This window comes from Phalacrocorax carbo, chromosome 8 (genome assembly GCF_963921805.1).
Source record: "Phalacrocorax carbo chromosome 8, bPhaCar2.1, whole genome shotgun sequence".
NCBI lineage: Eukaryota > Metazoa > Chordata > Aves > Suliformes > Phalacrocoracidae > Phalacrocorax > Phalacrocorax carbo.
The window spans coordinates 23,597,926-23,618,201 of NC_087520.1; the positions used below are offsets into that span (position 1 = coordinate 23,597,926).

The 20,276-nt window shown below is 54.5% G+C and overlaps 1 protein-coding gene and 3 non-coding genes across 4 annotated transcripts; 1 reads left to right on the forward strand and 3 right to left on the reverse strand.

The window, feature by feature from the left end:
• Positions 1–1,175: 1,175 nt before the first annotated feature.
• LCAT (lecithin-cholesterol acyltransferase) lies at positions 1,176–8,560 on the reverse strand. Its single transcript, XM_064459151.1, has 6 exons — positions 8,327–8,560; positions 5,193–5,349; positions 4,616–4,731; positions 4,174–4,269; positions 3,672–3,896; positions 1,176–2,343 (listed from the first exon to the last, which is right to left on the reverse strand). Exons 1-6 carry the CDS (start codon positions 8,472–8,474, stop codon positions 1,721–1,723), a joined length of 1,365 nt encoding a protein of 454 aa, XP_064315221.1. The 5' UTR covers positions 8,475–8,560; the 3' UTR covers positions 1,176–1,720.
• Positions 8,561–10,670: 2,110 nt separating this feature from the next.
• On the reverse strand, positions 10,671–10,742 carry TRNAH-GUG (transfer RNA histidin (anticodon GUG)). The gene has a single exon. It is a non-coding gene; the product is annotated as a tRNA-His (tRNA).
• A 369-nt stretch (positions 10,743–11,111) lies between these two features.
• TRNAK-UUU (transfer RNA lysine (anticodon UUU)) lies at positions 11,112–11,184 on the forward strand. The gene has a single exon. It is a non-coding gene; the product is annotated as a tRNA-Lys (tRNA).
• Positions 11,185–13,268: 2,084 nt separating this feature from the next.
• On the reverse strand, positions 13,269–13,340 carry TRNAH-GUG (transfer RNA histidin (anticodon GUG)). The gene has a single exon. It is a non-coding gene; the product is annotated as a tRNA-His (tRNA).
• Positions 13,341–20,276: the final 6,936 nt, after the last annotated feature.

Genomic DNA, 20,276 nt, shown 5'->3' on the forward strand with positions numbered 1-20,276 from the left:
GAGCCAATGGCAGCGGAGAGCTGAGGGAGAGCCCCGCCCAGCCCCGTCCCGCGGCCCCGGCGGGGAGTGCCAGAGCCCCGCGCCCCGTGGCGGAGCGGTCGGTGTGCCGCCCGTCGCCTCGCCAGCCCCGGCTGCATCGCCAACCCCGCCTGTGTCACCAGTCCCAGTGGCATCGCATCCCCGCCCCAGTTGCATCGGCAACCCCGTTTGCATCACCAGCCCGGCTGCACCTCCAGCCCTGTTTGCTTCGCTGCCCCTGTTGTGTCACCAGTCACGGTTGCGCCGCCATCGCCGGCTGTGTTGCCAACCCTGGTTGTGTCGGCAGTCCCAGTTGCTTTGCTAGCCCCAGTTGCATTGCCAGCCCTGGTTGCATTGCCAACGCTGCTTGTGTCACCAGCCCTGGTTGCGCGGCCAGTCCTAGTTACATTATCACCCCTGTTACATTGCCAGCGCTGGCCACTTTGCCAGTCGCAGTTGCATCGCCAGCCCCGATCACATCACCAGTCCTGGTCACATCACCGGCCCTGGTCCCATTGTCACCTCAGTCACATTGCCAGCCCCAGTCATGTCACCAAGCCCAGTTGCGTTGCCAGCCCTGCTTGCATCCCCAGCCCCAGCTGTGTCACCAATCCCAGTTGCATTGCCAATCCCATTTGCACCACCAGCTCTGGCTGCACCACCAGCCCTGTTTGCGTCATTACCCTGGTTGCGTTGCCCATCTCAGTTGCATCTTCATCCCCAACTGTGTTGCCAGCCCTGGTTGTGTCGCCATTCCCAGTTGCATCGCCAAGTGGCTGCGTTGCCAGCCCCAGTCGCATCACCAGCCCTGGTCACAGAGCCAGCCCTGGTTGTGTTGTCATCCCAGTGGTGTCACCACCCCTGGGCACATTGCCAGTCCTGGTTGCATTGCCAACCCCGGTTGCATCACCAGCCCTGATCACATCGCCAGCCTTGGTTGTATCGCCAGGCCCGGTTGCACTGTCACCCCGGTCACATTGCCAGCCCCAGTCATGTCACCCAGCCCACCTTGCATCGCCAACCCTGGTTGCATTGCCAAGCATGTGGCTCTTCCCTAAGCCTCAGCTCCTGGTGTGCTGCCAGGCAGTGAGCACCTCCGTTTTCAGTTACGTCTGGCTTTACTATCCCGCTGTACAAGGACAAGGCAGGCTCAGTGCTCAGAAGCGAAGTGTGTTTATTATTTTGTAAATCTGCTGATTTCAAGTCAGCCTTGCTTGGGGAGTCTAGCTCACTGCCTGAGCGCTGGTGGCTGGCAGAGGTGCTCTTGCAAGCTGTACCTGCCGTGCCACTCCTATGACACCCTCGTGACCACCCCAGTAAGTCAGAGCCTGCACTCGTTATATGAGTTGCTCTGTCCCGAGTGAGCAGAGGCTCACCACGGGCTCCACAGCTTCTAAAGTGCCTAAACATGGCTTGCTAGCGATGAGGGCTTGTGCATACACCATAATTTGCAAGTGTGGTGTTAATGAGCTGGCAGTGCAGTTAATTATCCACCCGCTAGTGGGAAGTGACAAGCCTCTGAAGTATAATTAATCACCGTTCCCAAAAGAAAAACCAATCAGTGTGGAAGTGGGTGCCAGCCCATCCACCTGAGCTGTTGGTCTTGCTCCTTTTCCTTCCAAACTCAGCTCTGAGTCCTTTGCTCCTCTGATTGGCAGCTGTGGTGGCTACCAGCATGGAAGGAAGCTGGCCCTCATTCCTTTCAGTTCTTTTTGGGCTCCTTAAGGACCTTCTGTCCAGGTAGGACCTTCCCCCCCTTCCCTGCCTCTGGGCTGGGTCTCACCTGCCCTGGCTCTCCCTGCTCCCGTGGGCTCCCCAGCAGGATTTCATTGATGGAACTGAGCGTCAGGTTGCTGAAGACCATATTGAGGTGGTCAACGCCTCGCAGCTCCTGGATGTGCACCTTCTGCTTTTGCTGGTTGTGCCATCGCTTGCACAACTCCAAACTGCGCGTGCTGACAGTGTCATCCCCGTCACCATAAATCATGTCCACAGGGTCCTCGTAAGGGAAACGCTCATCATATATGTATGTCTCCACGGTGGGGTAGCCTGTGCCATAGAGGCAATATGTGTCCACCCCAGGAGGGGGTAAGCCCTTCAACAAGTCCTTCATGTCCTCCCACATGTACCAGCCATCCTCCAAGTTGACATCAATGAAGAAGCGTTGGTAGTCCCGGTAGGTGTAATTGTAGGAGGGTGTGGAGATGAAAATGTGTGTCTCGGGCCAGGCTAGGCTTGTTGGGAACATCCAGGGGCTGGTGGTGGTCATGCGTTGTTCTTCACGCAGCTTGATGTTGGACATGAGTGGGATGCCCTGATTGTCACCTGCAGGACACACAGGCGCTTATGAGAAACAACACCAAAACGTACACTCGTAAATGTGTCCCTTGGTCGACAGTGCTGGGATCAGCCCGTCCAGCAGTGACTCACAGCTGCCTCTTGGCTGGGGTGTGATTCTACCTCAGATCTTCCCCTGCTTACCCCTGCCCTGCCCACAGCTGTACATCCCCTCCTCGCCCCTCTGGCTGCAGATATCCAGATCAACCTTCCAAACCCTTCTATCCAATACAACATCTCTAGCTGCAACCCTGGCACCTCCACACCTGCCTGCAGGGACAGGAGTGAGCTGAGCCCAATGAGGGTGCTGATAACGAGTGGCCAACCGGCATGCATCCTGCAAGCCTCGGCATTTTTGCATGTCTGAAACCCTAAGACCATGCAATGATCTCAGATTACCTTAAGAGTGGCTCTGGCCCTTGTAGCAACAGAGGAAAATATGAGGAGGTGACTTAAGGGTGATGCAAGGGGCCAGATGTTAAAATCTTAAAGCACGTGATTTTAATACCATGCATTTTTGAAGGCTCAGCTTGTGACTTGTAGATATTCTGGGCTGTCAGCATTAGGCAAGTGATTGTGGCTTTCTGGGCTGAAGAGAAGCTAAAGAGGAACTAGGTGAAGGGAGATGAAAGCCTGCAGACAGCAAAGCTTATGGGGGATGGGCTTTGTGGGGAGATCCAAGCAAGTGGTGGAGTAGAGCATGAGTGTCCCTTGGGTGGCCTCCATGTCCTCTGCTACAGAAGGGCTGAGTCCAGCCACCCGCATAGATGGAGGTGGCGCAAATGTCTGAGGAGGCAGTAAGAAGGGCGTGAGCATGCCCCAAACTGCTTCCCTGGCCCCAAGATTTTTGGCTGAGCACTTTTCTTGCCCAGGATGGGTGTTTCGGCTTTCAAGGAGCACCCCTAGCCCAGGAGTCAACCCTGGGCATGGTGCAGGGTGTGCTGCAGCCTGTCTAGCGAGAGCTGGTGCGGAGGAAGTGGGATGGCTGCAAGTGGACCCTTCTGAAAGCAGTTTTCCATACACACAAACCCACTAGCCCCAATCATGGAAACCAGAGCAAGCTCCAGGTCATACCCTGGGCCACTCTCCTGCTGTTGGGGCTGTGGCAGAAAACTCCATGGTGCTTTCTGCACTACAGGATGCAGCAGAATGCAGCAGCATCAGCACCAGACCACGAGTGGGGCCTTCACAGCCCACTCAGCCATCTGTCCCCTACCTCTTACACCACTGTGTCCTTTCCCTGCCCACCACCCCCGTTCCATTTGTGCAGGAGGCAAAGAAAGCAAAGAGGTGGCTGTACACAAGGAGTCACCCACCAGATGCCAGGACACGCAGGGGCTTGACGGACCCTCCCCAGGGGGCACCCAGGGAGATGAAGCCCGCAATGTACTGATCTTTCCAGGCTTGAGTCTGCTGTAGCAAGAAGTAGAGGACGTTCAGGTTGCCCATGCTGTGGGCGATGAGGAAGACGCGTCGCTGGTACTCATCGTGCATCTCCTCGACCAGTGCCTTCAGTTTCTGGAAGTATTCGGGCTGCTCCTCTGCAGACAAGAGGGACACCAGCTCTTGGCCACCTCACTCATGGTCACAGTGCTCTAGGGCTGACTCTAGGAGCCCCAACCAGAGAGAGGTGTGGGCACAGGGGCCACAAGTGCCACTGTGCATTCACACAAGAGCACCGTGAATGGCCAAGTGCCCACCACCTTGGGTAGCCATCCCTGTGCGGGGGCTCCTCCACATCAGCTGGCTCACCCAGCCCATGAGAGCCATCCTCTTTCCTCCCTGCATGGGTGGCCTGGCCACAAACCCCATACTTACGGGGCCCGACCCTCCAGTCATAGGGGGCTGCCCGAACTGTCTGGTCCCTCACGTAGCCATTGTTCACCAGGTTCTGCACCAGGGTGTGCAGGTAACCTATGGGCAGAGAGAACAGGTGGGAATTAGGTCTGTGGTCTTCTCCTGTCGATCTTTTTCCACTCTGGTCCTGGTCACAGCCACAATGTCCTCTGGTAAGCCCTGTGGCTCGGTGGCTCATCCAGAAGTAGTGGCTCTATGCGTCCCATGTGCACTGGGGTCAAGGATGGGTAGTCCCTGCTGGCACTGGATCCCCAAGGCCAATGTCCCTCACTTCCAGGTGACCTGGGCTCTCTGCAAAACCAGTCCCTCCTGGAGGCTGTGTGTCCTGGAGACACAGAGTCCCTTCTCCACTTGCACGGAGCATGTGGGAATACTGGACACCCCACAATTTTCCTTCTCTCACCTGCCAGCTTGCTCTTATCCAAGTATTCCACAGAATAGGTCTTGCCGAAGCCAGGCACTCGGATGTGCACCCCTGGGGCATTGGACATTTTCCGAGAGGTTCGGTTGTACACCACCCTGTGGGGACAGGACAGAAAGTAGCAGAGGAACCATGTCCCCAAGGGATGGGGTGGAGATCACTGGGTCACAGCTTGGGCCTGGGTGGCTGTTTCTAAGTCTTGTGTGGATGGGGAGGTGGACTGGTGCCAAGCTAGTATCCATGCCAATCCCCTGGCATCTTGGGGCAGGAGGCTCTGATGGAGCAGGCTGTGGCAGCCCCCTCACCCTGCGGCCCCAGACAGGGCAGCAGCATCTCCAGTGGGTGCTGAGGACAGTCTGGATGACACAAGCACATGACAGGGACATGGGAAAGGGACAGGCACTCGGAGTGGGAGCCAGCCAGCTGTGTTCCCAAACAGTCCCGTGGTTGTCCTGTGGTTTTCCATGTGTGCTAGGTCGTGGCTGGGGGGAGGAGAGGGCAGGGAGATCCCTGGTAGGTCATTTACCCGGGGAGCCCCTGGGGTGGGGGTGAGTGGTACCTGGTGTTATCGATCCAGCAGTCAACTCCCACTGGCAGAAAGGTGTTGAGGTTGAGCCAGATGGTGAAGTAGTCCTCTGTTTTGCGGTAGCACATCCAGTTCACCACATCTGGCTTGTCCAACTTTGCTTCCAGCTGGTTCCCGAGCCACCCAGGCACTGGTGGCACCGCAGAGGGAGAGCAGAAGGAGCTACAGACCCCGTGCCACTGGCTCTGTGGGGCTCCCAGCCCAGTGCTTTCTCCAGCCCCCCCAAGGAGGGCTCCCCTGGGGCTGCCTCAGCTAGGGACACCTGGGGACCTGCTGGAGCCACATCCCTGGAGAAAAGCCTGCTCCACGCAAGAACGAGGATGCTCAGAGCCAAGATGTGGGTGAGCATGGAAGTGGCACTAAAAATGCATCCTCAGGAACCCCCCTGAGCTGCCTTTTTAATGGGGTGACCCCCAGAGCTGCCACCCTCAGCCCAAACCTGCCAATCCCTACCAGCACAAAGCATCCTGGATTATTCCCCCCTGCCTGGCTGGGTTTCCATCCTTCTCTACTCGCTGCAGCCTGGGGGAAGGAGTTGGTGCTACTTGGGGCTGCCCTGCCCTACCGCATCCCCTGGCAGCTTGGGGATGCACAGAGTCCACAGGGAGGTGAAAGTCATCCTGGTGCTGGCACCCAAGGCCCATGCACTGTTTTCCTGAACTCTAAACCCTCCACATAGGCTGAGCAAGGTCTCTGAAATGGTTCTGTGCTGAGCAGAACCATACCCTGTGGGAATTCAGTGCAAATAGCATGTGCAGTAAACACAGCGTGGTTTTAAGCAAGTTCACAGTCTGATATGTGCAGCCTGGGCTCCCTTAATGAAGGGTGACCGTCACTGGGGCACCTGGTCTGCCTCTGAGATTCCTGGCAGGGATGGGACACCCATCCCAGTGTCACCCTGGTATGTGTGCCTGTGCCATGGGCACATGCTGTGGAGAGCATTCCCAGCTGGCGTGCAAGACCTGAATGCCAGCTCCTGGTGCCAGCACTGACCCCAGGGGCAAGGGCAAGGGGTGAAGGGACTGCAGGGGACAGTGGCTGTGAGCCTGGTGGGATGGAAGCACTGGATGACGAATCCCACAGCACCAGTGGACTGGCCTGCAATGCACAGCTGGAGACAGCATGGACCTTCAATGCTGTTGCAGGCACTGTCTGCTATGTACACCCTGTAAGTTGCTTCCCCCAAGGACATCACGAGCTGCTTTGTAGCCTAAAGTCCCTATAGATGCCTGCTCTGCAATGGTCTGGGACCTGGACCTGGGCTGTGTTGTGGTTGCAGGACCCCACAAGCATGGCAGGCTGGGAGCCACACTGCCTGGTGTGGGGGCTGAAGGATACAGATAAGAAGCATCTTTGACCTGAGAAAGATATCCCCCATTTCCCTGGTCCCCACCAGCCTCAGGTGTCCCTGCATCCTCGGGGTCCATGGATGCAGGTGTTTTGGGGAGCTGCAGTGCTGTCCCTGTCACAGGGTGTGAGGGCAGCCTGGCCTGGAGATGCTCTAGCCCCATCCCACCTACCATGGCACCAGCTCCTGCAGCGTAGCAGGGGCGCAGGGGCACAGCTGCAGCTTCCAAAAGCATCATCCTATGCAAAAGGTGAAGGGGATATAGTGGTTGCCTCCCTCAACCTGCTTCACAGCTCCTTCACCTCTGTGGCATCTCCCCAGGGATACAGGGAAGGTCTAATCCTGTCTTCAAAGCACCTGGGATCAGGCCACCCAGTGGGCCCTGGCATAGGAGAGCCCAGGCAGGGAATGAGCAGAGGACCTCCCTGACCAGCAAGAAGACCAGGACCACAAGTGGCTGTGATGGCTTCTGAGGGTGCACAGCCAGCACACCCACCCTGGGCATGAAGCCCTGAGCTCTACCTCCCCTTCCAGAGGATATTAGGTAATTATTAAGGGAGTTCCTGTGGGGGCAGAGGGGTTATCGGCGGTCCCAAGGGCACTGGGGGTTTCCAGGACGCCCGGCCCAGGGGGATGGGCTACACACGGGTGCTGAATGGCACGTGGGGCAGCTGGACCCAGCTGGGTGTGGGACACAGGGACTGAGGCTCGTACTGGGGGTACGGGGAGATGCTCCGACCATCATAAGCCATCCTGAGAAGAGCGACCCAGTGATGGCCACCCGCGTTTCCTGGCCACCTGCATGGCCAAGCAGAACTTGCACCAGGGCACTGAGGCTCCAGACACTGTCTGCTGCTCTCTGATGCCTCTGGGAAGGGAGTTTGCGGGGTCAGCCCTTGGCATTGCAGCAGGGATGTTCTGCTTTCTCTCTTCTCTTTTTAAAGGGGAAACTCATCTTGATTCAAGCAAAAGGAGAAAAAAAACCAATTCTGCCTAGCAGAAGTTTCATGGCAAAACCCTAGCTCAAGACCCCAGTGATGGCATGGGGGCGAAGGAAGGCAGAGCAGTGCAGGATGGAGGTACCAGCTGGTGGCTGCTGCTCCTACCTCCACCTCCCCGAGGTGATGCCCCAACCTCTCCTTTCACCTCCCTGAGCACCTCTGACAAAGGCTTGCTCTCCTCTATGCCCTCCTCCAGGTAGGGTGGACGTTAAGTGGGATGCGAGATGTACGCCCTTCTGCAGCAGCAGAGGATGACCTAACAATTGCCAGGGACTGGCAGAAGACACAGGATGGGGTGGGCTTTGGGGGACCAAGGGGTGGTGGATGCTGGTCCCCTGCACTGGCAGCAGCAGCTGTGGGAAGCAGCAGATGAGGGTGTGCTGCAACCCCTGTCCCTCTGCCAGCAGAGCTCCCCCCAGAACTGAGCAAGCCCTAAAACACCCTCTGGGCCAGCTGTGAGATTTTAGAGTCCCATTTGCTTTCTGAGGTGCCCAGCCTGCCCCCCTGCAGCTCCAGGCAGCTGAAGCAAGGCATGGCTAGCCCTGGATCCCCTGCCTGGCAGATGGCAGGGCACCTGGGAGCCATGTGTCACCCCGCTTTGGTGGCTCCAGCTCTAGACTGCAGAGGGCCACTGCAGCCAAAAGCTGCCAAGGTGCCGGCAGCACAGCACCCCAATCTCACCGTTGGTTCCAGGGGGCTGCGCAGCCCTGGGGTGCCCACCCATATCCTGTGTAGGGCCCGTGCTGATGTGACCTTACCGAGTACCACAGGCGGCGTGCTGTTGGTTGGGGGAGCTTCTGGGGTCGTGGTGGGTGGAAAGAGGACGTTGAAGAGCCAGAACTGGGATGTGGGCTGCAGGAGCAGTGACAGCGTCAGCAGCACAACCCTGGCGCCGCTGGTCCCCATGGCAAGCTCAGCGGGATCCTCTGGACGTCTCCAAGCAAAACAGCCTTTTATATTTTTTACGCAGGTCCAGCCAAGAGGCACCCGGGCTGCAGGGGAGGGGAGAGCTGCAAGGGGCTGGCCGTGATGGGGAGGAGGGACGGGGAGGGCCGAAGGACTGGCCTTGCGGACATGCCATGTCCTGCCAAGGCAGTCCAGCAGTGCCGAGGGGCTCTCTGTGCCCCAAGAATCCTGCTCAGGGGGCCAGTGGAGCAGGCACATAATTTTAGCAGCTTCTCGGTGCCTTGGCGTCCATCCACTGTGTGCTGGGGTTGTGGCTGCCACGCCATTTCCCCCTGCACCATGCTCCCAGGGTAACCCCACGGGTCTGCCCAAGGCTGCCTGCTCCCTGCCCGCTCCCTGCCCGCTCCCTGCCCGCTTCCTGTCTGCGTGAATGCAGCACCTTTCTTCTCCTCCTGCCCTTGGGGGGGGGGGCAGCGGGGGCTGGTGCTGTCGATATGGCCAGGCAGACCTCAAATCTCTGGGAGACATTGGGGCCAGCACAAGCAAGGACACATCTGGGCAGCCCCTCGTGCCACATGGCAGCAGAACGTCCCCCAGTGCCACCCCAGCCGCTGCCCCTGCCCTGTGTCCCCCTGCCCAGTGTCCCCCTGCCCATGTTGCCCCATGCAGCGTCCCCCTGACAGGCACTTGGTCCCAGGGGGATGCAGCATCCCCCCTGCTCAGCCCTGCCTTGGGCTCTAATAGGCAGCTGCTGGCAGGTCCCCAGGGGGAGGAAGAAAAAGGGTGTGCTTTTCCTGTTGTTTTTGCAATGTACAGCCACAGTGCCTGCTCTGAAGTCACGTCTGTGCTGTGTTTCAGAAGGAAGGGGTTACAAATCTATGTGAGGATGCAGAGGGATGTCCACACAACCCTCACCTACTCCCTTGGGAGGCTCCATTCCCCTGCCACAGCCAGTCTCCTTGTGTGTCCAAGCCTTGCTCTGCTCAAGGAAGGCCTTACTAGCCTGGCTGGTGAGGGCTGAGCAAACTGACTGTTTTGATGAGGAGGTCTAATCCAGGGTGCGTGGGCTTCCCATCCCATCTCAGGGGTCAGTGTCACCCTTGGGCCGAGCTTGGTTGGACCAGATGTGCATGCAGGGCTCAGGGGAAGAAGGATTTGGGGATGCATCTCCATCATGCTCTGCTTGGTGGACAGAAACTTAGGGACACCCCAGGAGCAATAAGAAATCTCTGCTCACCCAGAGTCCTGCCCCATCCTCTGCCTTTGTCAGGCTTTCTGCCCTGCAGCCCTTCACTGGGCAGCCCCTCACTTTGGGGGGTGTCTACTTACCCCAGGGCTTATTATAGCATGATTTAACTTTTCTCCTTAAAATCACTGCTCTTAGCTTCCAGCCTGGCATGTTGAGCCTGGTTGTGCTGCCTGCGTGGGGCCAGGACTGTGGGCAGAGGAGATGTTCTCCCTGCTCCAGTCTGCCTCGAGGGTTGTGTGCAAGGCTGTGCATCCAGGGAGGGGCTGTGGGATGGGGGAAATAAGGGGTTTTCTCATTTTTGAAATGTGTTAGCAGAAAGTCAGCAGGATGGCGTGGCCATATGTCCAGCTGGACCTTCCCCCACAGTGTGTTCCAGTGGGGCAATGGGCCAGTGCACAGCAGTGCAGAGCAGAGGGATGCTATGGGGGGAGTTCAAGCTCACCTGGAGCATGGCCTTTTGATTCACTGGATGCAAAAGCTTCCTACTTAGCATCTTCTCTGGAGCTGAGCTCTGGAGCAGAAATCTTCTGCCTTCCACCTCCTCTTGCTCTGCAAGGAAGGGAGAAAGGCATGCAGCCGCTCCAGAGAGGCTTTCCATCCACCTTGGCCAGGATGGGAATAAAGAGGTACAGCAGAGTGGGCTGGCTTCAGAAAAATCATACTATTAAAGGGGAGATGTCTTCTTCCCAGGGAAGAGTGAGTTGTGTTGGGTCTATGTGGGGCTGGAGGGCACTGGTGGGTGGGCTGGGCTGGCGGGGGGTGGTTCCCTGTGGAGCAGAGGGGCCCCTTCCTGCAGAACTGGGAGGAAGGGCGAGAGAAAAGGAAGGGTGGCCTTTGGGAGCCCCTCCTAGGGCACGGCCTCTCTGCAAACCACCCTCCTGGCAGCCGAGACCTCCCTCGCACCTTCAGCCCGGCCTTTCGGAGCACGCGGCTGTTGGCAAAAGCCTTGCTGTGACTCGGATTCGAACCGAGGTTGCTGCGGCCACAACGCAGAGTACTGACCACTATACGATCACAGCCACTGAGCCCCGCACCGCCGCTCCTCTCCTCCGGCCGGAGCCCCCGGCCTCCCTCACTGAGCGCTGGGGGGCAGCGGGGGTTTTACAGCCGCCCCCACAGCACCCTGCTCGCCCTCCCCGCGGGCGCATCCCTTCAGCACTGGCATTTTCCCGGGGTGTGTCCCCACATCAGGATCAGTCCCCCGGCGGGAAGCGGGTCCATCCCGTGCCCAGAAGCCGGGTGCTGAGCCCGGCATGCACAGGCAGCCTCGCTGGGGCGCTGCAGGGCTGGAAGAGGTCAAAGTGAGCCCTCACGTTGTCCCTCCAGTGATGCCATGAAGTGGGGTCCTCGCTGCCTGTCTTGAGCATCCCCCAAAACCCCCAACAGGAGCCTGGATAGCTCAGTTGGGAGAGCATCAGACTTTTAATCTGAGGGTCCAGGGTTCAAGCCCCTGTTCAGGCGAAGGCTTATGCCCATGGGCAGAAGCAGCACTGCTTCCTGCTGGGACAGCTGCAATAGGAATGAAGCTTGGGGGGGGACTCTCTCCCCTGTTCCCTTGCTCACTGAAAGGTGTTCAGGTATGCAAACTGACCACCTTCAAGCAGCTTCCTCAGAGGTTGCGTTGCGTTCCTGCTGACATCTCCTTTTTCTGCATGATGGCTTCCACAAAGATGTCAGAGGGACTGGGCTATCCCTCCCAGGAGGGCAGCCAGGCTCTTCTCAGTGGTGCCCAGTGCCAGGATCAGAGGCAATGGGCACAAACTGGAACACAGGAGGTTCTGTCTGAATACCAGGATACCCTTTTTCACTGTGAGTGTGATCAAGCACTAGAACGAGTTGCTGAGGGAGGTTGTGGAGTTCATCTGTGGAGGTGTTCTGAAGCTGTCTGGACACAGGCCTGGGCAGCTGGCTCTGGGTAGTCCTGCTTGAGCAGGTTGGACCAGATGATGGAGGTCCCTTCAAACCTCAACCATCCTGTCATTCTGTTGCCTGTCATCCTAAATTCACTCCACCAAAGCAGAGCCCTGCGTCGGTTTAAGGGAAGATGGTTCATATGAATGCAGAGGCTGCAGCAACCCATGGGGCCACAACACTGCCTCAGCCAAGCCCTGAGCTGCACTGTATACGTGTGTATATGCTTCAGGTTATTTTGGCAAAACAGAAACTCTTGTAGCAGAAAGTTAAGTAATTTCAGATGAAAACATCCTCTTTGGGATTTTGACATTTTCAACCTGAACATACGTCAGGTATTCAAGCACAGTACATTATTCTTCAGATAAGCTTAATGGCCTTATCCCCAAAACTGACTTTCAGGGGCAAAAACAAAGGAGGGGTGAAGAAATTGTGTAATTCTTTGTGTTTCTGCTTCTCAGCTGTGTAGAAGTGGGACAGGTACTGCTGCTGCTAAAGGACAACTTCTCTAGATGTTTGTCTTCTCTTCCCTTCTTTAGAAGGGAAAACACTTTTTGAGCTTTCTCTGACTAAAGAAATATGTGTTTACAGTAAAAGAATAAATGAAAGTTGGAGGAGTGTGAAGTTGTGCAAGTAGTGCCATATAAACTGCAAATCCTAGAGGTAAATGCATAATGAATTTTGCTCTCCATTTCTTGCTATGGATGAGGTATGAAAGAAAAAGAATCTATTTTATGCAATAAAAAAGCCTCCCTCACTCCTTCCTATGCACAAGTCCTGCAGACACCTCAGTCAATATGCTACTTTCAGTTACCCCTGCAGTGGCAAATAAATTGAGACCCACTGTTTGGGTAGTGTTCTTCACCAGCTGAGCCCCGAGTGCAACCTGTGCAATTCCTTATGCAGGCAGTCGTAATTTCATTTTTGAAAGCTGCTGTCCGGAGTGAGTTCTGCACAGCTGTCAGGAGAGGGCACCAAGACCAAGCAGAGTGTCTTCATGGCCTGAAGGCTTCTGAAGAGTAAAGGCAACAGTTTAAAACACTTCCTCAAGCTGAAGCACCTTCTGGTGCACCCCAGAGATCTCCATCTCCCTCTTGGTGCTCATGAGACCTCTGGTTCCCAGACTCTCAGTGTGTTAAAGTCATCTCTCAGCACTGGCTGGGTTTGCCTCTGCCATGAAAGCATCCCTGGAGGTGCTGCAGCCAAAATCCCACTCCCCAGGAGATGGGATTGCCAGCAGCAGGTCTTTAGCAGCTTGATATTCCTTCTTCTTCAGGTGGTCACTGTGGCAGAGCCTTCCTACCTTGGAGGTCAGGAGGGAGCTCTCTTGGCTTTCTGGAGCTGAGCCTGGGGCAGCAAAGTGCTGCCTTCTACCTCCTCTGGCTCTGCGGGGTGGCCACAACATCTTCTGGTCCCCTTTTTGTAGAACTGGTGAGGGAACAGTGGAAAACTGGATGATCTCCTCTAAATTCTCAAGCTTTGCTTGGAAAATGGAGAAGCTGGAGTGCTTTTGCAGAACATGGGGAAGCTGTCACTGCAGCTTCTTTGCATCTTTGCAAATTAACCTCCTCCCAGATGCCTCCCTTGCATCTTCAAACTGGCCTTTTTGTGCAGTAGGCAATCTGCAAAACCATTGCTGTGACTCGGATTCGAACCGAGGTTGCTGCGGCCACAACGCAGAGTACTGACCACTATACGATCACAGCAGAAATCCTGCCACACGCTGGGACCACGGGGAGGAGAGCACCTGCACCGTCCCCTCCCCTGGCACAGCCCAGTGAACAAAACCACACTGTTTTATTAAAGCTGTTACAAAGGGACTTGGATGCTTCTGCTTGGAGTCTCAGCAATCTGGAATGGCACCCTAAACTGTGCAAAAAGCTGGCGATGCTGGCATGGCACCTGGGGACTGGGCTGGCTGCAAAGGACAGTGCTGTTGAGAGGGTATCGTGCCATGGGGGCATCATGCAGTGGGGACATCACGTTATAATACAGCAAATTTAGAGTTATAATAGTTTCAGCTAAGTCTAAGTTATACAAGAGGTGCTTAATTAATAACTTTATAGCATCGTAAGTGTGTGACACAAGTTTGTGGCAATTCACTTTAAAATACAACAAAAGGCACGATGATCTTCATGGAGATCTGAGTGATGCTGTAGGAAGGCCCTGGACAGGTTGGTCCAGGTAACTGGGATATCCCCAGGGTCCCTCATCCAATATCCGACATTCCCAGGTCCCCACTGCCACCTCGCTGCCTGGTCCCTGCAGAGAAATCCTTCCCTGGCAGGATCACCCAGGCACAGGGAAGCCCAGGGCAGGCAGTGTGGCTGGGCTGAGCCTCTTGGTTGGGCTCAGTCTTGCAGGCGTTCCTTGGTTTGAAGTCTTGCCCTCCAAGATCATGTCTCCAGAGTTTGTGCTGACACTGAGGTCTGCCTTTCAGCCCTTGGTTTTCTCCCAAAACCACCCCTCCAACTGCTTCTGTGACACTTTTTATCCTCCCTCCATCCCATTTTTGCCCTCTGGTGGCCCAGTTAATGGGGTGTGTTGGTCTGTGCTGCCTACCCTTTCCTCCTCTTGGCTTTTTGCTCCTGCCTGGTTCAGAGAGGAAACTTAATTTTCTGTGCTTTTAGCCCCTTTATGACTGGGTCTGTGACACAATTGCATGAACAGGTGGTACAAGATGGCCCTGGGTAGAGATTGGCCAAAAGAGATATATCCAATGCTAGCCTGACCCCCTCTTCCTTCCTCCCCATTGGGGCTTTCTCTTCCCTTGGGCATGCCGAAATGGATTCACATCTGGTAAGGATGGGGAGGGCCAGGAGTTTGTTCTCCCAGAGCCATCCTGCCCCTGTCTTTCTCTCCCCTGCTGACGCTTGCAGGCCCCCAAAACACCCCAGGTGCCCAAACAGGGACATAAAAATTGCCCTATGTGCCCTGTGTTGGGACCAGCCTGTGTACATCCCACCCTGCCAAGGTGTGGGGGATGGATGAGGGTCCTGTGTTCTTCATCCCTATGTTAAAACACAACCTTTATATTCATTACTAATGAAAGGAACACCTCCACATTACTCCCAGTTTTACACCTTTGAGAGGGTGCCCTGGTGAATTCAGAGATGCTTTTGCTGTTTCTGGCCCTGGCACAGGTTGGGCTCAGCACTGGTGGAGAAGGAAGGACACGGTGGGGTGAGACGTCCCTGCTTCATGTCCCAGGCAGCCCACAGGCCCCTGAGTACCATCCCACCACCTTCCCCCTCCCCATCCCTCTATACACCACAGGATATGCAGTAGGTGAGCCCTGGCGCACCCAAGCCCTGCATGGGCCCCAGGGAGCCCATGTGCCCATCAGGTCCCTCACCCAACTCCATCAGCCCCTTGCTGAGTCCCAGAGCCCCTGTGGGCACCTCTGATCAGCTTGGAGCCCCTAAAGTCACATGTGCCCCACAGAAATGTACACAGCACCAAGAGCACATCCTGGCTCCGCACACCAGCTCAGAAGTGGGAGCACAGCCACCCAGAAGAGAGGTGGAGGCAGGATTTAATTGGAATATAGAAGAGACAGACATGAGGCTGCCTCCCGTCCCTGGGAGGGCTCAGGACCACGTTTACAGACTTCCCCATCATATTCATGTGTCCTCTGTTCTGCCAGAAGCCCAGATACCTTTCCCTTGGATTTCTGAGAGTCTTCTGCTGCCCAATGCTGTGCATTAAGGAGGAACAGTTTGGTTTTATTGTGCAGGGAGGAAGGCAAAGAAATGCTATGTGCTTAGTCAGCCTGGGGGTGGGTCAGGCAATGGATGAGACTTTGGACCAAATAGGCATCAACCCACAGAGTAAGGCATCTCAGTGTCTAGTAAGAAAACACTGGAGGAATCCTCGTCTCTTTGACCACCCACAACTTTCTGGTCCCACCTAGAAATCCTACTGGAGTGCCCAACAGCTGGCCCTTGGATGGCAGGGTGCCTCATCCCAGGTGACAACCTCCCCAGCTGGCTGACCTCCCACGAAGGGTACCGGCAAGAAACCCTCTTCCCCTCAGTCCTCCTGGTTGTGGAGGCAAGGGCACTGCAAGGGATGGGGAGACACCATGCATAGGTGGAGAGATTTACCACAATAACTTATTCTCTTCATAATTCCTCTGCCAGTTCAGCTTTAGTCTTCTGCTCCAGTCTTCCTGATGCATGTGGTAACTCTCCAAGAGCTGCAAAGTGTAGTTTGCTCGCATGGAAAGCTGGCTGCAACATCAAGGGAAAAGCCTCTCTCGCCTTCTGGCTGAGACCCTCCTGCCTCCCCCTTGCCTTCAACTTGGAGGCAGCTTGGAGCTGCCTGGCATCAGGGTCTAAGCCAGGTCATGGTAAAGGGGAGGATGCCGTACTCAGCCCTAGAACTCAGGAGTTGGAGTCCTTCATGCCTCGGACAGCCACTGCTGCTCAAGTTTCCTGGGCTGAGGTTGGTGAATGCATTCGGTTTGCGTAGCCCCTGTGGACTTTCCAGCTTCCTCTTCACCAAGGCTCTATGCACCAAGGGAGCAGTCCTCTCCTCTTTCCCAACTGGTGGCAGTGGTGAGCATGGCCAAATCTCCATCAATGTTTTGTGAGACCACCTAGCCTGCGTTGGCACCAGAGGATGATTTTTAGGCAGCTTCTCACCTCCCTCAGGTGCTTCAAATATTCAGCAGTGGAGATGCCAGCAGCTACAGGGTCTGTGCAGCCCTCCAGCACTTTCTGCTCCATCCTCAGAAACCCCTACAAGATGAACTGCCCTGGGCAGGGGCCTGTAGCCATAGCAGAGGAACCAGGGTGACATTATTTTCCCACTGGCCCCCCACTCTCATGCTGACATCACTTGTAATGAGGTAAATGAGGGTAGAGAATGGCCATTTTTCAGAGCAAGACCATGAGATTAAACCCTCCAGCAGGTCAGAGCACGTCACCAGACCACAAAGATGGCTTGGTTGGAGGAACTGGAGGCCCTGAGGGCACCAAGAGCACTCAGTGAACCTGTCCAGTGTCCCCTGGCACCTCCACCCACATCCCTTTTCAGCCCCTGCCAGAACTGATCCAGACACTGACCTGTGGACTGGTTTCCCAGCATGACGGGGATGTCCTCTTTTTGTTTCTGAAAATGGGAAGTGCGGTCTGAGGTCTGACACTGAGAGTTTGCTTGTGCTTGCCATCTTTCTTCACCACCAAGAAGCTCTCCTGAATTCGTGGCAGGAAGCTGAAAATATGGTATGAGTATGGGATGAGGCTGTTCTCCACCTTGTGCTCATGAATAGTCTAGTGCCAGCCTGTGCAGCAGACAGCAGTTCTGCTGGAGATTTAGGTGTATTTGGCTACTTGGTTTCATGTCAATAGCAGAGGAAGTAAACCTTGAGTTGTAGCACTCTCATGGGCCATAACACCCGCATGTGGTCCCTGTCTTGAGGGAACAAAGAGAACAACAGTGACTTCTGCAATAACCAGAGCCTGGAGGGACCATGACCCCCACTCTGTGAACTGCACTGTGGCAGCCACACAATAAAGGCTGTGTTTTGGGGGCACCCAGTGCAGGAGAAGGAGGAAGTGTTTGAGGGAGAGCAATGCTGGCAATTAGCTCTCTCTGGCACTTTTCCTGTGCCAGACAACCTCCCCTGAACACCAGATTTGGAATTAAATCAGAGTCTTCCAGTTGACTAAATCTAAGGTAGAAAACAGTGAAGAGAGACACTTTTGTCTTGCTGGGGGGGATGTTCTGAATTTTCATTTTTCTTTGAAAAGCAGCATCATTTAGACTGAAATCAGAGGAGGTTCATAGATGTCAAAAAGGAAGGTGAAAGATTTCATCAGCTCCTGGAGTAATTCTTCACACAAACATCAGTCACCATGACAAATCTGAAAAATTCTTCAGAGACAATACCTACACTGCGTACAAAGGGAACAACTTATTCAAGAAATCCAAGAGCACAGGGGCATCCTCATCCATTTCTCCATGAGGCTTACCTGCCAGGTGACCCTTTGCCTTTGTGCTTCTTTCCTGCCTTCCTTGAGAAAGGAGACGTTCAGTAGGAGGACTCTCTGGAACTATACAAGGGAAAGACTCTTCAGAAAGCATCTTTGTGGCTACTTAACAAGAATGACAGGCATATCTGCTCCAGCATCTAATAGAACAATCCAATTCCCTTGATGCCATCATCTCAAAGAGTTCTTGCTTTCTAGGAAGTCTTTGCCACAGCTTACCACCCTTTTAACTGTAACCTCTGGGCAATTTTTCTCCCCACATTCCTTGTGATTCACCCACAGGATCTGTGGGAGAAGTAGACCCCTCCTCACTTGGCAGCTCAAGCTCCATACTGAAATGAAGGAGCAGCCTGCACTATACACCAGGGCACAGAGCCTTGGGGAAAGTGTCCCTCAGCAGTACCAGCTGCATTTGTCAGTGTTGGGCTGCCGTGAGGTCTTCTTCCATAGCAGGTGACCTGAGATTTGTTGTGTGCAGCAAGACACAAGAGATGCAGTCTTCCCTCCCAGGGCATCACATCTTGTCCTTGTCTTCAACCACCTACTGCTGAGGACTAGAGGAACACCCACACACAAGCATCCATGCCCACACACACCCCTTACTCTCTCACAAGCCAGATGTGACATTACCATCAGTCTCAATTTGCTTATGACCCTCTTCCTCCTCCTTCTCCTCCTTCTCTTCCTCCTCCTCCTCCTCCCTGTCTTCTGTGGCTTTCAGAGGTCCTACAGAGGGGCATTCCATGGCTTCTTTCTCATGGGGAAGTATAAAATCAAACCTGGAAATGAGAGGACACCAGATTGAAGAAAGGGCCACCACATTGTCTTTGTGTTTTCCATTAACAGTGCAGTCAGAGAGAGGCTTGAGAAGGTCTTTCAAGGCTGCTGCTTTCCAAAGCACCATGTGCAACATCCTTGAGAGTTTTGTTAGGAAATGGAGTGACACAAGGCCTCCTCGGCCTGGGAGCACATGAGAGGTCCCATCAGTCTGGTCTGGGGCTTGCCAGTCCTAACTCTGAAAAAGTTGACTCCCTCACTGAAGACCATCTCTCATCTCCTCTTCCTGTTCATAGACATGGAGAACAGACTAATCTCTCTTTACCCAAATGGCCAAGGTTGGTTTAAATTCTAGCCCTGCCCTGCAGCTCTCTTGCAGACCTGCTCAGGCTCACGTCGGGGGATTTGTAATGCATAACCACCATCCCCATGGCCATTAAGGCCACTACTGAGTAGCCCCAGCACAGGTCAGAGCTCTGAGGAACCCCACTCAAGCACAGGAGGGGAAATCACTCCTCCTGTCCCCAAGGGACTTGGGAAGCAGGCATTTCGGGGCACTTGGGGCCCTCAAGTCTCATCAAAGGCATGGCTATGTCACAAACACAGGACTTATATGAATCTGGTACCTACTCAGGGACACTGAACAATCCATTTGCATGAAATTCTGGGATCTTTCCAATTTGAAACTGCATCCAGGAGAAAGAGATGAATCATGGGAATCTTTATGGAAAACATTGCCTGAGTTCCTCAACCAATGAGAAGCAAACGCACTGTGGCAACACAAAGACACCTCCAGGACCTATGTGAAAATCAGGATGTTCTGTGCCTGGTACCACCAGATGTCTCCTGCCTGGGGTCTGAAACAGAGACAGAGATATCTGAGAGCATTCCAGGAACATTTTTACATTGTTTACCTTGTCTTTCCCTTGTTCAGAGAAGACATGGCCACTCAGACATCCTAAAACAAAGTTTTCTTTGGCTAATACAAGACCCTCAGATTTTCAGGAAGAAGCTGCATAACTCAGAGTTGACAAGGAGCACTAATACTGCCATGTATGGCCCTATGCAAACTGCCATCTTTCAGGCTCACTACAGGAATATGGGGAACTGAAGCTGCTGTGCCTGTTGCCCCAGCACCCCAAACGTGGTCCAAGAAGTTGATTCAAAAGCCGTAAGATCACCCCATGGCTGTTAACACACAGAGGAACTAAACCTTGGCTTTCTGTGACATGTGAGGTAGGATGGGACATGGAATGGGCATGTCTCCATGTCTTGGACTCTTTCCCTTGACCATGTCTGCTTTTAAATCCATCAAAGCTCCACCATTATAATTTCTAGGACAGAGAGTGGGATGCTGGGCTAGGTAGTACCTTGATCTAACTCCAGGTGACTCTTCCTGGACTCTCCTGTGTCAACTAGACCACTGTGTAGGAGCATGGGCCAGTACAGAGTTGGTATTGTGGTAGAACATGGCCACCCCAGTGGCCATGGGGGTTCTGACAGGCCCCTAGAAATTAGTTCAGTCATCCTTTAACAGGTGCCCAGAAAGACAAGGTATAGCACAGGGAAGGGATCAATTTACACTGAGAAGGGCTTCCAGCAGCTTTCCAGTGCCATCCACAGTGAGGAGAAAGTCATAAAAAAATCTCATAATGACTTCCCTGTTTCGTATGGAAAGAATGCCAATGGCCTTGATGACAAAGTCTGTGTCCTGTCTTTTAGAGGCGGCCCGAAAAAATGATGTCACAGCCTCATATACACAACATTGCACTGTTGTAAAAGGTAGTTGGGCACACACAGAGAGCTCCTCACACCTCAGAGGGACAACTGTTACATCAGCTAAAGAACAGAAAAAAAGGAACAAAGTCA

Bases quoted from the DNA above. Each gene is read 5' to 3' on its own strand.
- LCAT (XM_064459151.1), bottom strand. From the start codon at position 8,474: ATGGGGACCAGCGGCGCCAGGGTTGTGCTGCTGACGCTGTCACTGCTC. The intron at 5,350-8,326 runs GTAAGGTCACAT...CGGTGCCACCAG, and splicing joins CACGCCGCCTGTGGTACTCG to TGCCTGGGTGGCTCGGGAAC. The intron at 2,344-3,671 runs GTGGGTGACTCC...TGTGTCCTGCAG, and splicing joins CCTGCGTGTCCTGGCATCTG to GTGACAATCAGGGCATCCCA.